The 13860-nt window shown below is 57.6% G+C and overlaps 1 protein-coding gene across 1 annotated transcript in view; it reads left to right on the top strand.

Moving 5' to 3' along the window:
- Positions 1–13860, top strand: part of LOC144947991 (A disintegrin and metalloproteinase with thrombospondin motifs 6-like) — a 69566-nt gene that overhangs the window by 16235 nt on the left and 39471 nt on the right. Inside the window, exon 7 of the mRNA XM_078877422.1 lies at positions 1722–1805. Within this exon, the coding sequence (XP_078733548.1) occupies positions 1722–1805 (84 nt within the window). The remainder of the gene's footprint in view (positions 1–1721; positions 1806–13860) is intronic.

Raw genomic sequence — 13860 nt, 5'->3', positions numbered from 1 at the left:
CGGTCAGCTGTGACTTTCATATAGAGATGGAGACTGGCACAGAGACCCATAGACTGGCACAGAGACCCATAGACTGGCACAGAGACCCATAGACTGGCACAGAGACCCATAGACTAGCACAGAGACCCATAGACTGGCACAGAGACCCATAGACTTACATAGAGACCCATAGACTGGGACAGAGACCCATAGACTAGCGTAGAGACCCATAGACTCATGCAGGACCCGGGAGGGCCCGGCTGGGCTCTGCTGGCCGAGGGTCGCTGCTGGAGTTTGCAGCAGCAGGCCCTCAGTCCGGTCCTCGGTCCTCCAGCGGCGGCGGTGGGGGGGGGGGGGAGCAAGCGGCAGAGAGGCCCCGAGAGCGAGGTGCCGCTCGGCAGTAGCGTCGGGGGCGGCCACCGCGGCCGTTTAAACGGCAGCCGCTCGCCACACTGGGAGGGGGCGCTGGGCGGTCGTGAGGAGGCGAGCGTCGGGCGCTCTCGCCGCTCTCGAGCTGCGGCCAAACCCGCCGGGCGCCGGTTCGGCGGCGGCTTAAAATGAAACCCGGGCCCTGGCGGCGCCCGTGGGAACGAAAGCGCCGCGAGTTCGTTGGTTTGTTCGTTCGTCGGTCAGCAACGCGGCGCCCTGCATGCACGCCTCTGAAGCTGACCGCGACAGGCGGCGCGGCCGGCCGGTTTGCCAAAGGTGGCTCGGCCCACCTGGTGGCTCGGCGCCGAACGCCTGCACAAGCTCGGGCTCGCTCCTGACGACGAGCGCACGGTGAGCACCGTGGGAGCGGTGCTCGGTTCTAGGCCCAAGGCACAGGGAGAGTGAGAGAGAGAGACAGATGGAGGATGACGACCCAGAATGATTGAGCCACTTTGACCTCGGACGAGCTACCTGGCACGCGCTGACCGGGCGAAGTCGAGGGCCGCCACCCCCTCCCCTCCCCCGCGTGACCACAGTGCGTCGTCACAGCCCCTGTGGTGGAGACGGCGCCATCGTTTTCTGTGCTGCAGCCGGGAGTTCGTGTTTTTGCCAAGCGTACACACGTGTGTGTATCCACTGTGTGTCCACGTGTGTGTGTGTGTCCACTGTGTGTCCACGTGTGCGTGTGTCCACTGTGTCCACTGTGTCCACGTGTGTGTGTGTCCACTGTGTGTCCACGTGTGTGTGTGTGTGTCCACTGTGTGTCCACGTGTGTGTGTGTACACTGTGTCCACGTGTGTGTGTGTACACTGTGTCCACGTGTGTGTGTGTTCACGTGTGTGTCCACGTGTGTGCTTTTGTCTTTTGTCCGTGCATGTGTGTCTGCGGGGAGTGGTGTTGTAGCAGTTAGAGCTCTACAAACCCGGCGACCCGAGTTCAATTCCCGCTCATGGCCAACGCCAGTGACGATTATCTGAACCGGTCTTGGGCCTCCCTTAGGTCTACTCAGCCTCAAATGAGCACCTTGGGAGACAAAGGCGGTGGAGCATGGTGCTGGCCCACCCACCCCCTTGTGTGCCTTCAAAGCAGCGCTTGGCCACACAGGGGATCTTTGTCGTTGTGTGCGTCGGCGGACGGACGGTCGTGACGCCCAACTCGGAAGTGACTCGGCTTGTGTCTCCCCTCGCCTCTCCCACCCCGCTCCCCACCTCCACTCTCCTCGTCCTCTACCTCCCCCGCCTTCCCTCTCCCTTCCTCTACCCCGCCCCGATCCCCCTGGTCAACCCAAACCTGTTTTGTTTGGTGGAGGTCAGGTCGCCAAACTCTTCCACGATTCCAGCCTTGGCAATGCCGTGAGCATCATGGTCACTCGGCTGATCCTCCTCACGGAAGAGCAGGTGAGCAATGTCGCGTGTGCCTGTTGCTGCTGTTGTTGCTGCTGTTGTTGCTGTGTCACCGCGTGTTAGCGTGATGCTGCAGACGATGCGCGTGAATCCGTGACGCGCGCACGCACAGCCAGCCCTCTGGGCGTTACGCTGCAAAGCATTATGGGCAGTTCCCAAAGAAGTGCATTGTGGTCCCTCTTGCCTCAGGCTGCCGTCACGGTAAATGTGAGCACACGAGACCGACTTTCCTGGCAGCGGCAGTGATGCAGAGATAGGCAGCCACTCGCCAGCTTCGTCGTTATGAGGACTCATTGGCACAGCTGGTCACAATTTGCTCAAATAAATTGACGGCCACCTGCGACAGGGGGATCAGAATGAACTCGTTGAGGAATTGCCGCTGCCGTAGTTTTTCGCTTAACGCACGGGCGGAGGCTGCGTACGCATCTCTACGCGTGTTTGTGTCCGCCGTCGTAGCCACCATCGTCGCCCGAGACAGCAGTCGGTCAGTGCCGACGTCGCGTGTGTGGCGAGCGTGGCGAGCGTGGCACACAGTGGCACATGTGGCGCACATGTCCGCGAGAATGAGGTCAGTAGCACGCAGCCGTGCGCCAGACATGTGTTCGGTGTTAGCCAGGGCCCATTAAGGGCCCTCTGTGATCTGTTAAGTGCCTTCCTGTCTGTTTCCCCACACAGCCCGGGCAGCGTTTTACGGAACCCGTTTCCTACGCCGGTGCAGGCCGGGCGCCCGTCGGTGGCGCGCCCCTTCGCTCGGGTCGCTGTCGCCCCGCGGGGTGGCCGCTCCGAAGCGTTGCCGTGGCACCCCTGCCGCTCTCCGTAGTGACGGAAATAACGGAGGGCGCGCAGTATCGGCGCCGTCGTTGCGATAGCGCGCGGCTGTCGTCACGAAGGAAGGCGCCGCTGCGGTTCGCAGAAGGGTCGAGTCTGGCGGTAGGGAGCGACGTCGCCGCTGTAAAGCCGGCGGCGGCGGCGGTGACGGTCACCACGGGGCCTTTGTAGGCCGGAGCGCCCGCCATACGGTTCGCCCGCGGTGCACGTTACAGATTGATGTGATTCTGTATGTCTCTTTGCGAGTCTGCACCGTCTGCGAGTCTCCGTGTGAGTCTATGGGATGGGGAGGCAGTCGGTTGCAGGCCAAGAACACAGCAGGGAGCATTGGGTTTGGCCTTGGCCCGGGCCAGGAGTCCTCTGCTGGCCGGCGATGTCACCTCCGTGTTGTTGCCAACGTGCGATGCAATCTTCTCCCCCCGGCGACTCTTGTTATTCTTGGGAAACTTGGTGCCCCGTTTCACCTGGGCTTTCACAATAGCCGCCGCATCCCCCGCCGCTCTCTGTCAGGGTAATTTGGTTTTAATTATCACGCGTTTCTTGCGTTGCCTAACAGGTCTCAGTGTTGAACTGTTTATCCAGGTGAGAGCTCCTATCCTGCTCAAGAGACCAGGCCAGGAGTCTTGTTCTCACGGGTGACCCAGGGCACGAGTCTGCTGCCAGTACCGCCGTGCTGTGAGATGTTTCCAGCCGATTAACGATGAGTCGTGTTTATGATTTTACCATGTGTGGGAGGAAAACCGGAGCTCCCAGAGAAAACCCACGCCTTGCGCAAGGGGGCAATGCTCTAGCCCCCGTGCGCAGACTGTATCAAATGGCGATCAAGTAATTAGATCGATCAAATCGATGACGATCTTCTGTGGGGGAGCGCTCCAAGGTGGGGGATGAGCCGCGACCACTCCTCGTGTCGCCGCGCGTCTCTCTGCTCATGCGAGCTGCGGCAGTGTCGCTGCATTATATTTGAAGCCGCTCCGGGAACCCATCCGGGAACCCATCCGGGAACCGATCTGGGAATCTTCCGGGAAGTGATCCAGGAGCCGCTCTGGGAACCGATCTGGGAACCAATCTGGGAACCGATCTGGGAACTGATCTGGGAACCGATCTGGGAATCTTCCAGGAACCGATCCAGGAGCCGCTTTGGGAACCGATCTGGGAAGCGATCTGGGAACCGATCTGGGAACTGATCTGGGAACCGATCCCGGAATTGCTCTGGGAACAACTCTGGAAACCGCTACGGGAGCTGCTCCGGGAATGGCAACCCATCCAGGAACGGCTCCAGGAAGCGATGCGGGAACCGAGTTGGCGTTCGGGGACCGCTGTAAAAAACAACACAAACACGGTTGTCCCCACGCGTGTGGCGGTCGTGGGGTTTAAAGTCCGCACTGACCCCACCTCAGCTCCAACATTCTAAGGACAACCCCAGCTGGACTAAGAGGGGTGATGCTGGGAAAACCTGAACAGGTGGCAACTCTGGCTGTGATGGTGGCGGTGTTGGCAGTGATGTCGGCTGCGATGATGGTGGCAGCGGCGATGGTGGTGGTTGTGATAGAGGAGGCGGTGGCAGCAGTCACCTCTGGCTGCCCATGTGGCTGCCCACGTGGCTGCCCGCGTGGCTGCCCGTGTGGCTGCCCATGCGGTCGCGGCCCGGACGCTCTGCGTCTCTCGCGTCCTCCGCGCCCATCGCGCGTCCACTTCTGGGGCCCGCGAGCGAGCAGGCAGCGGACGAGCGAGCGAGTGAGTGAGTGAGTGAGCGAGCATCGGACGAGCGAGTGAGCGAGCGAGCATGACTCCGGGTCCCGTCCACCCGAGTGAGTGGAACAATGCCGGCAGTGTTTCGCTCCGGCGACGCCGCCACCTTCGCCTTAAAATAACCACGGCACTGTGCCGCCCCCTTCATGCCCCCCTGGGGCCACGGTAACGGCAGCTGGGGACCGTGGCCTTCAAAGCGTCCTGAAAAAACAAGGCCCCACTCTGCCAGCGTGCCCTCCGGGGGGGGGGGGGGCGCGGTTTGAGTAACTCCAGTGGATTTACTTCTCTCACCCCCCCCACCCCACATCGTCCTCTCTGATAAGCGGCGTGTCTCATGGACACGCCGCTTATCACGCCGGGAAATCATTCGGGAGGCAGCGCGATGGCGACGCTCCACACCTCAAGGCGAAAAGTCCCCGGGTTCGCCTCCCGATCCAGGCACCCCTCTCTCTGAGTGGGGTCCGTGTGTTGTGTGTCTCTGAGTGAGGTCCGTGTGTTGTGTGTCTCTGAGTGTGGTCCGTGTGTTGTGTGTCTCTGAGTGGGGTCCGTGTGTTGTGTCTCTCTGAGTGGGGTCCGTGTGTTGTGTGTCTCTGAGCGGGGTCCGTGTGTTGTGTGTCTCTGAGCGGGGTCCGTGTGTTGTGTGTCTCTGAGTGGGGTCCGTGTGTTGTGTGTCTCTGAGCGGGGTCCGTGTGTTGTGTGTCTCTGAGTGGGGTCCGTGTGTTGTGTGTCTCTGAGTGGGGTCCGTGTGTTGTGTGTCTCTGAGTGTGGTCCGTGTGTTGTGTCTCTCTGAGTGGGGTCCGTATGTTGTATGTCTCTGAGTGGGATCCGTGTGTTGTGTGTCTCTGAGTGGGGTCCGTGTGTTGTGTCTCTGAGTGGGGTTCGTGTGTTGTGTGTCTCTGAGTGGGGTCCGTGTGTTGTGTGTCTCTGAATGGGGTCCGTGTGTTGTGTGTCTTTGAGTGGAGTCCGTGTGTTGTGTGTCTCTGAGTGGAGTTCGTGTGTTGTGTCTCTCTGAGTGAGGTCCGTGTGTTGTGTGTCTCTGAGCGGGGTCCGTGTGTTGTGTCTCTCTGAGTGAGGTCCGTGTGTTGTGTGTCTCTGAGTGAGGTCCGTGTGTTGTGTCTCTCTGAGTGGGGTCCGTGTGTTGTGTGTCTCTGAGTGGGGTCCGTGTGTTGTGTGTCTCTGAGTGGAGTCCGTGTGTTGTGTGTCTCTGAGTGGGGTCCGTGTGTTGTGTCTCTCTGAGTGTGGTCCGTGTGTTGTGTGTCTCTGAGTGGAGTCCGTGTGTTGTGTCTCTCTCTGTGGGGTCCTTGTGTTGTGTGTCTCTGAGCGGGGTCCGTGTGTTGTGTCTCTCTGAGTGTGGTCCGTGTGTTGCGTGTCTCTGAGTGGGGTCCGTGTGTTGTGTGTCTCTGAGCGAGGTCCGTGTGTTGTGTGTCTCTGAGCGAGGTCCGTGTGTTGTGTGTCTCTGAGTGAGGTCCGTGTGTTGTGTGTCTCTGAGTGGGGTCCGTGTGTTGTGTGTCTCTGAGCGGGGTCCGTGTGTTGTGTGTCTCTGAGTGGGGTTCGTGTGTTGTGTCTCTGTGAGTGAGGTCCATGTGCTGTGTCTCTCTGAGTGGAGTCCGTGTGTTGTTTGTCTCTGAGTGAGGTCCGTGTGATGTGTCTCTGAGTGGAGTCCGTGTGTTTTGTGTCTCTGAGTGAGGTCCGTGTGTTGCGTGTCTCTGAGTGAGGTCTGTGTGTTGTGTGTCTCTGAGTGAGGTCCGTGTGTTGTGTGTCTCTGAGCGGGATTCATGTGTTGTGTGTCTCTGAGTGGGGTCCGTGTGTTGTGTCTCTCTGAGTGAGGTCCGTGTGTTGTGTGTCTCTGAGTGGGGTCCGTGTGTTGTGTCTCTCTGAATGGGGTCCGTGTGTTGTGTGTCTCTGAGTGGGGTCCGTGTGTTGTGTGTATCTGAGTGGGGTCCGTGTGTTGTGTCTCTCTGAGTGGAGTCCGTGTGTTGTGTCTCTCTGAATGGGGTCCGTGTGTTGTGTGTCTCTGAGTGGGGTCCGTGTGTTGTGTCTCTCTGAGCGGGGTCCGTGTGTTATGTGTCTCTGAGTGGGGTCCGTGTGTTGTGTGTCTCGGAGCGAGGTCCGTGTGTTGTGTGTGTCTGAGTGGAGTCCGTGTGTTGTGTCTCTCTGAGCGGGGTCCGAGTGTTGTGTGTCTCTGAGTGGGGTCCGTGTGTTGTGTGTCTCTGAGTGGGGTCCGTGTGTTGTGTGTCTCTGAGTGGAGTCCGTGTGTTGTGTCTCTCTGAGTGAGGTCCGTGTGTTGTGTCTCTCTGAGTGGAGTCCGTGTGTTGTGTGTCTCTGAGTGGGGTCCGTGTGTTGTGTGTCTCTGAGCGAGGTCTGTGTGTTGTGTGTCTCTGAGTGGGGTACGTGTGTTGTGTGTCTCTGAGTGGAGTCCGTGTGTTGTGTCTCTCTGAGTGAGGTCCATGTGTTGTGTCTCTCTGAGCGAGGTCCGTGTGTTGTGTGTCTCTGAGTGGGGTCCGTGTGTTGTGTGTCTCTGAGCGAGGTCCGTGTGTTGTGTGTCTCTGAGTGGAGTCCGTGTGTTGTGTCTCTCTGAGCGGGGTCCGTGTGTTGTGTGTCTCTGAGTGGGGTCCGTGTTTTGTGTGTCTCTGAGTGGGGTCCGTGTGTTGTGTGTCTCTGAGTGGAGTCCGTGTGTTGTGTCTCTCTGAGTGAGGTCCGTGTGTTGTGTCTCTCTGAGCGGGGTCCGTGTGTTGTGTGTCTCTGAGTGGGGTTCGTGTGTTGTGTGTTTCTGAGTGGGGTCCGTGTGTTGTGTGTCTCTGAGTGGAGTCCGTGTGTTGTGTCTCTCTGAGTGAGGTCCGTGTGTTGTGTCTCTCTGAGCGGGGTCCGTGTGTTGTGTGTCTCTGAGTGGGGTCCGTGTGTTGTGTGTCTCTGAGCGAGGTCCGTGTGTTGTGTGTCTCTGAGTGGGGTCCGTGTGTTGTGTGTCTCTGAGTGGGGTCCGTGTGTTGTGTGTCTCTGAGTGGGGTCCGTGTGTTGTGTGTCTCTGAGCGGGTTCCGTGTGTTGTGTGTCTCTGAGTAGGGTCCGTGTGTTGTGTGTCTCTGAGTGGGTCCGTGTGTTGCGTGTCTCTGAATGGGGTCCGTATGTTGTGTCTCTCTGAGTGGGGTTCGTGTGTTGCGTCTCTCTGAGTGAGGTCCGTGTGTTGTGTGTCTCTGAGTGAGGTCCGTGTGTTGTATGTCTCTGAGTGGGGTCCGTGTGTTGTGTCTCTCTGAGCGGGGTCCGTGTGTTGTGTGTATCTGAGTGGGGTCCGTGTGTTGTGTCTCTCTGAGTGTGGTCCGTGTGTTGTGTGTCTCTGAGTGGGGTCCGTGTGTTGTGTCTCTCTGAGTGTGGTTCGTGTGTTGCGTGTCTCTGAGCGGGGTACGTGTGTTGTGTGTCTCTGAGTGAGGTCCGTGTGTTGTGTATCTCTGAGCAGGGTCCGTGTGTTGTGTGTCTCTGAGTGGGGTCCGTGTGTTGTGTCTCTCTGAGTGAGGTCCTTGTGTTGTGTCTCTCTGAGGGGGGTCCATGTGTTGTGTGTCTCTGAGTGGGGTCCGTGTGTTGTGTCTCTCTGAGCGGGGTCCGTGTGTTGTATGTCTCTGAGTGGGGTCCGTGTGTTGTGTGTCTCTGAGTGGGGTCCGTGTGTTGTGTGTCTCTGAGTGGGGTCCGTGTGTTGTGTGTCTCTGAGCGGGGTCCGTGGGTTGTGTGTCTTTGAGTGGGGTCCGTGTGTTGTGTGTCTCTGAGTGGGGTCCGTGTGTTGTGTGTCTCTGAGTGGGGTCCGTGTGTTGTGTGTCTCTGAGTGGGGTCCGTGTGTTGTGTGTCTTTGAGTGGGGTCCGTGTGTTGTGTGTCTCTGAGTGGGGTCCGTGTGATGTGTCTCTGAGTGGAGTCCGTGTGTTTTGTGTCTCTGAGTGAGGTCCGTGTGTTGCGTGTCTCTGAGTGAGGTCTGTGTGTTGTGTGTCTCTGAGTGAGGTCCGTGTGTTGTGTGTCTCTGAGCGGGATTCATGTGTTGTGTGTCTCTGAGTGGGGTCCGTGTGTTGTGTCTCTCTGAGTGAGGTCCGTGTGTTGTGTGTCTCTGAGTGGGGTCCGTGTGTTGTGTCTCTCTGAATGGGGTCCGTGTGTTGTGTGTCTCTGAGTGGGGTCCGTGTGTTGTGTGTATCTGAGTGGGGTCCGTGTGTTGTGTCTCTCTGAGTGGAGTCCGTGTGTTGTGTCTCTCTGAATGGGGTCCGTGTGTTGTGTGTCTCTGAGTGGGGTCCGTGTGTTGTGTCTCTCTGAGCGGGGTCCGTGTGTTATGTGTCTCTGAGTGGGGTCCGTGTGTTGTGTGTCTCGGAGCGAGGTCCGTGTGTTGTGTGTGTCTGAGTGGAGTCCGTGTGTTGTGTCTCTCTGAGCGGGGTCCGAGTGTTGTGTGTCTCTGAGTGGGGTCCGTGTGTTGTGTGTCTCTGAGTGGGGTCCGTGTGTTGTGTGTCTCTGAGTGGAGTCCGTGTGTTGTGTCTCTCTGAGTGAGGTCCGTGTGTTGTGTCTCTCTGAGTGGAGTCCGTGTGTTGTGTGTCTCTGAGTGGGGTCCGTGTGTTGTGTGTCTCTGAGCGAGGTCTGTGTGTTGTGTGTCTCTGAGTGGGGTACGTGTGTTGTGTGTCTCTGAGTGGAGTCCGTGTGTTGTGTCTCTCTGAGTGAGGTCCATGTGTTGTGTCTCTCTGAGCGAGGTCCGTGTGTTGTGTGTCTCTGAGTGGGGTCCGTGTGTTGTGTGTCTCTGAGCGAGGTCCGTGTGTTGTGTGTCTCTGAGTGGAGTCCGTGTGTTGTGTCTCTCTGAGCGGGGTCCGTGTGTTGTGTGTCTCTGAGTGGGGTCCGTGTTTTGTGTGTCTCTGAGTGGGGTCCGTGTGTTGTGTGTCTCTGAGTGGAGTCCGTGTGTTGTGTCTCTCTGAGTAAAGTCCGTGTGTTGTGTCTCTCTGAGCGGGGTCCGTGTGTTGTGTGTCTCTGAGTGGGGTTCGTGTGTTGTGTGTTTCTGAGTGGGGTCCGTGTGTTGTGTGTCTCTGAGTGGAGTCCGTGTGTTGTGTCTCTCTGAGTGAGGTCCGTGTGTTGTGTCTCTCTGAGCGGGGTCCGTGTGTTGTGTGTCTCTGAGTGGGGTCCGTGTGTTGTGTGTCTCTGAGCGAGGTCCGTGTGTTGTGTGTCTCTGAGTGGGGTCCGTGTGTTGTGTGTCTCTGAGTGGGGTCCGTGTGTTGTGTGTCTCTGAGTGGGGTCCGTGTGTTGTGTGTCTCTGAGCGGGTTCCGTGTGTTGTGTGTCTCTGAGTGGGGTCCGTGTGTTGTGTGTCTCTGAGTGGGTCCGTGTGTTGTGTGTCTCTGAGTGGGGTCCGTGTGTTATTTCTCTTTGAGTGGGGTCCGTGTGTTGTGTCTCTCTGAGTGGGGTCTGTGTGTTGTCTCTCTGAGTGGGGTCCGTGTGTTGTGTGTCTCTGAGTGGGGTCCGTGTGTTGTGTCTCTCTGAGTGGGGTCCGTGTGTTGTGTGTCTCTGAGTGGAGTCCCTGTGTTGTGTCTCTCTGAGTGAGGTCCGTGTGTTGTGTCTCTCTGAGTGGGGTCTGTGTGTTGTGTCTCTCTGAGTGGGGTCCGTGTGTTGTTTCTCTCTGAGTGGGGTCTGTGTGTTGTGTCTCTCTGAGTGAGGTCCGTGTGTTGTGTCTCTCTGAGTGGGGTCTGTGTGTTGTGTCTCTCTGAGTGAGGTCCGTGTGTTGTGTCTCTCTGAGCGGGGTCCGTGTGTTGTGTGTCTCTGAGTGGGGTCCGTGTGTTGTGTGTCTCTGAGCGAGGTCCGTGTGTTGTGTGTCTCTGAGTGGGGTCCGTGTGTTGTGTGTCTCTGAGTGGGGTCCGTGTGTTGTGTGTCTCTGAGTGAGGTCCGTGTGTTGTGTGTCTCTGAGCGGGGTCCGTGTATTGTGTGTCTCTTAGCGGGGTCCGTGTGTTGTGTGTCTCTGAGTGGGGTCCGTGTGTTGTGTGTCTCTGAGTGGGGTCCGTGTGTTATTTCTCTTTGAGTGGGGTCCGTGTGTTGTGTCTCTCTGAGTGGGGTCTGTGTGTTGTCTCTCTGAGTGGGGTCCGTGTGTTGTGTGTCTCTGAGTGGGGTCCGTGTGTTGTGTCTCTCTGAGTGGGGTCCGTGTGTTGTGTGTCTCTGAGTGGAGTCCCTGTGTTGTGTCTCTCTGAGTGAGGTCCGTGTGTTGTGTCTCTCTGAGTGGGGTCTGTGTGTTGTGTCTCTCTGAGTGGGGTCCGTGTGTTGTTTCTCTCTGAGTGGGGTCTGTGTGTTGTCTCTCTGAGTGGGGTCCGTGTGTTGTGTGTCTCTGAGTGGAGTCCGTGTGTTGTGTCTCTCTGAGTGAGGTCCGTGTGTTGTGTCTCTCTGAGCGGGGTCCGTGTGTTGTGTGTCTCTGAGTGGGGTCCGTGTGTTGTGTGTCTCTGAGCGAGGTCCGTGTGTTGTGTGTCTCTGAGTGGAGTCCGTGTGTTGTGTGTCTCTGAGCGAGGTCCGTGTGTTGTGTGTCTCTGAGTGGGGTCCATGTGTTGTGTCTCTCTGAGTGGGGTCCGTGTGTTGTGTGTCTCTGAGCTGGGTCCGTGTGTTGTGTGTCTCTGAGTGGGGTCCGTGTGTTGTGTCTCTCTGAGTGGGGTCCGTGTATTGTGTCTCTCTGAGTGGGGTCTGTGTGTTGTCTCTCTGAGTGAGGTCCGTGTGTTGTGTGTCTCTGAGTGGGGTCCGTGTGTTGTGTGTCTCTGAGTGGGGTCCGTGTGTTGTGTGTCTCTGAGTGGGGTCCGTGTGTTGTGTATCTCTGAGTGGAGTCCGTGTGTTGTGTCTCTCTGAGTGGGGTCTGTGTGTTGTCTCTCTGAGTGAGGTCCGTGTGTTGTGTGTCTCTGAGTGGGGTCCGTGTGTTGTGTGTCTCTGAGTGGGGTCCGTGTGTTGTGTGTCTCTGAGTGGGGTCCGTGTGTTGTGTGTCTCTGAGTGGAGTCCGTGTGTTGTGTCTCTCTGAGTGAGGTCCGTGTGTTGTGTCTCTCTGAGCGGGGTCCGTGTGTTGTGTGTCTCTGAGTGGGTCCGTGTGTTGTGTGTCTCTGAGCGAGGTCCGTGTGTTGTGTGTCTCTGAGCGGGGTCCGTGTGTTGTGTGTCTCTGAATGGGGTCCGTGTGTTGTGTGTCTCTGAGTGGGGTCCGTGTGTTGTGTGTCTTTGAGTGGAGTCCGTGTGTTGTGTGTCTCTGAGTGGAGTTCGTGTGTTGTGTCTCTCTGAGTGAGGTCCGTGTGTTGTGTGTCTCTGAGCGGGGTCCGTGTGTTGTGTCTCTCTGAGTGAGGTCCGTGTGTTGTGTGTCTCTGAGTGAGGTCCGTGTGTTGTGTCTCTCTGAGTGGGGTCCGTGTGTTGTGTGTCTCTGAGTGGGGTCCGTGTGTTGTGTGTCTCTGAGTGGAGTCCGTGTGTTGTGTGTCTCTGAGTGGGGTCCGTGTGTTGTGTCTCTCTGAGTGTGGTCCGTGTGTTGTGTGTCTCTGAGTGGAGTCCGTGTGTTGTGTCTCTCTCTGTGGGGTCCTTGTGTTGTGTGTCTCTGAGCGGGGTCCGTGTGTTGTGTCTCTCTGAGTGTGGTCCGTGTGTTGCGTGTCTCTGAGTGGGGTCCGTGTGTTGTGTGTCTCTGAGCGAGGTCCGTGTGTTGTGTGTCTCTGAGCGAGGTCCGTGTGTTGTGTGTCTCTGAGTGAGGTCCGTGTGTTGTGTGTCTCTGAGTGGGGTCCGTGTGTTGTGTGTCTCTGAGCGGGGTCCGTGTGTTGTGTGTCTCTGAGTGGGGTTCGTGTGTTGTGTCTCTGTGAGTGAGGTCCATGTGCTGTGTCTCTCTGAGTGGAGTCCGTGTGTTGTTTGTCTCTGAGTGAGGTCCGTGTGTTGCGTGTCTCTGAATGGGGTCCGTATGTTGTGTCTCTCTGAGTGGGGTTCGTGTGTTGCGTCTCTCTGAGTGAGGTCCGTGTGTTGTGTGTCTCTGAGTGAGGTCCGTGTGTTGTATGTCTCTGAGTGGGGTCCGTGTGTTGTGTCTCTCTGAGCGGGGTCCGTGTGTTGTGTGTATCTGAGTGGGGTCCGTGTGTTGTGTCTCTCTGAGTGTGGTCCGTGTGTTGTGTGTCTCTGAGTGGGGTCCGTGTGTTGTGTCTCTCTGAGTGTGGTTCGTGTGTTGCGTGTCTCTGAGCGGGGTACGTGTGTTGTGTGTCTCTGAGTGAGGTCCGTGTGTTGTGTATCTCTGAGCAGGGTCCGTGTGTTGTGTGTCTCTGAGTGGGGTCCGTGTGTTGTGTCTCTCTGAGTGAGGTCCTTGTGTTGTGTCTCTCTGAGGGGGGTCCGTGTGTTGTGTGTCTCTGAGTGGGGTCCGTGTGTTGTGTCTCTCTGAGCGGGGTCCGTGTGTTGTATGTCTCTGAGTGGGGTCCGTGTGTTGTGTGTCTCTGAGTGGGGTCCGTGTGTTGTGTGTCTCTGAGTGGGGTCCGTGTGTTGTGTGTCTCTGAGCGGGGTCCGTGGGTTGTGTGTCTTTGAGTGGGGTCCGTGTGTTGTGTGTCTCTGAGTGGGGTCCGTGTGTTGTGTGTCTCTGAGTGGGGTCCGTGTGTTGTGTGTCTCTGAGTGGGGTCCGTGTGTTGTGTGTCTTTGAGTGGGGTCCGTGTGTTGTGTGTCTCTGAGTGGGGTCCGTGTGATGTGTCTCTGAGTGGAGTCCGTGTGTTTTGTGTCTCTGAGTGAGGTCCGTGTGTTGCGTGTCTCTGAGTGAGGTCTGTGTGTTGTGTGTCTCTGAGTGAGGTCCGTGTGTTGTGTGTCTCTGAGCGGGATTCATGTGTTGTGTGTCTCTGAGTGGGGTCCGTGTGTTGTGTCTCTCTGAGTGAGGTCCGTGTGTTGTGTGTCTCTGAGTGGGGTCCGTGTGTTGTGTCTCTCTGAATGGGGTCCGTGTGTTGTGTGTCTCTGAGTGGGGTCCGTGTGTTGTGTGTATCTGAGTGGGGTCCGTGTGTTGTGTCTCTCTGAGTGGAGTCCGTGTGTTGTGTCTCTCTGAATGGGGTCCGTGTGTTGTGTGTCTCTGAGTGGGGTCCGTGTGTTCTGTCTCTCTGAGCGGGGTCCGTGTGTTATGTGTCTCTGAGTGGGGTCCGTGTGTTGTGTGTCTCTGAGCGAGGTCCGTGTGTTGTGTGTGTCTGAGTGGAGTCCGTGTGTTGTGTCTCTCTGAGCGGGGTCCGAGTGTTGTGTGTCTCTGAGTGGGGTCCGTGTGTTGTGTGTCTCTGAGTGGGGTCCGTGTGTTGTGTGTCTCTGAGTGGAGTCCGTGTGTTGTGTCTCTCTGAGTGAGGTCCGTGTGTTGTGTCTCTCTGAGTGGAGTCCGTGTGTTGTGTGTCTCTGAGTGGGGTCCGTGTGTTGTGTGTCTCTGAGCGAGGTCTGTGTGTTGTGTGTCTCTGAGTGGGGTACGTGTGTTGTGTGTCTCTGAGTGGAGTCCGTGTGTTGTGTCTCTCTGAGTGAGGTCCATGTGTTGTGTCTC

The sequence above is a fragment of the Lampetra fluviatilis genome, chromosome 3, assembly GCF_964198595.1.
Source record: "Lampetra fluviatilis chromosome 3, kcLamFluv1.1, whole genome shotgun sequence".
NCBI lineage: Eukaryota > Metazoa > Chordata > Hyperoartia > Petromyzontiformes > Petromyzontidae > Lampetra > Lampetra fluviatilis.
Note: the sequence above shows the minus strand (reverse complement) of the source record. Positions and strands in the feature narration are given on the sequence as shown.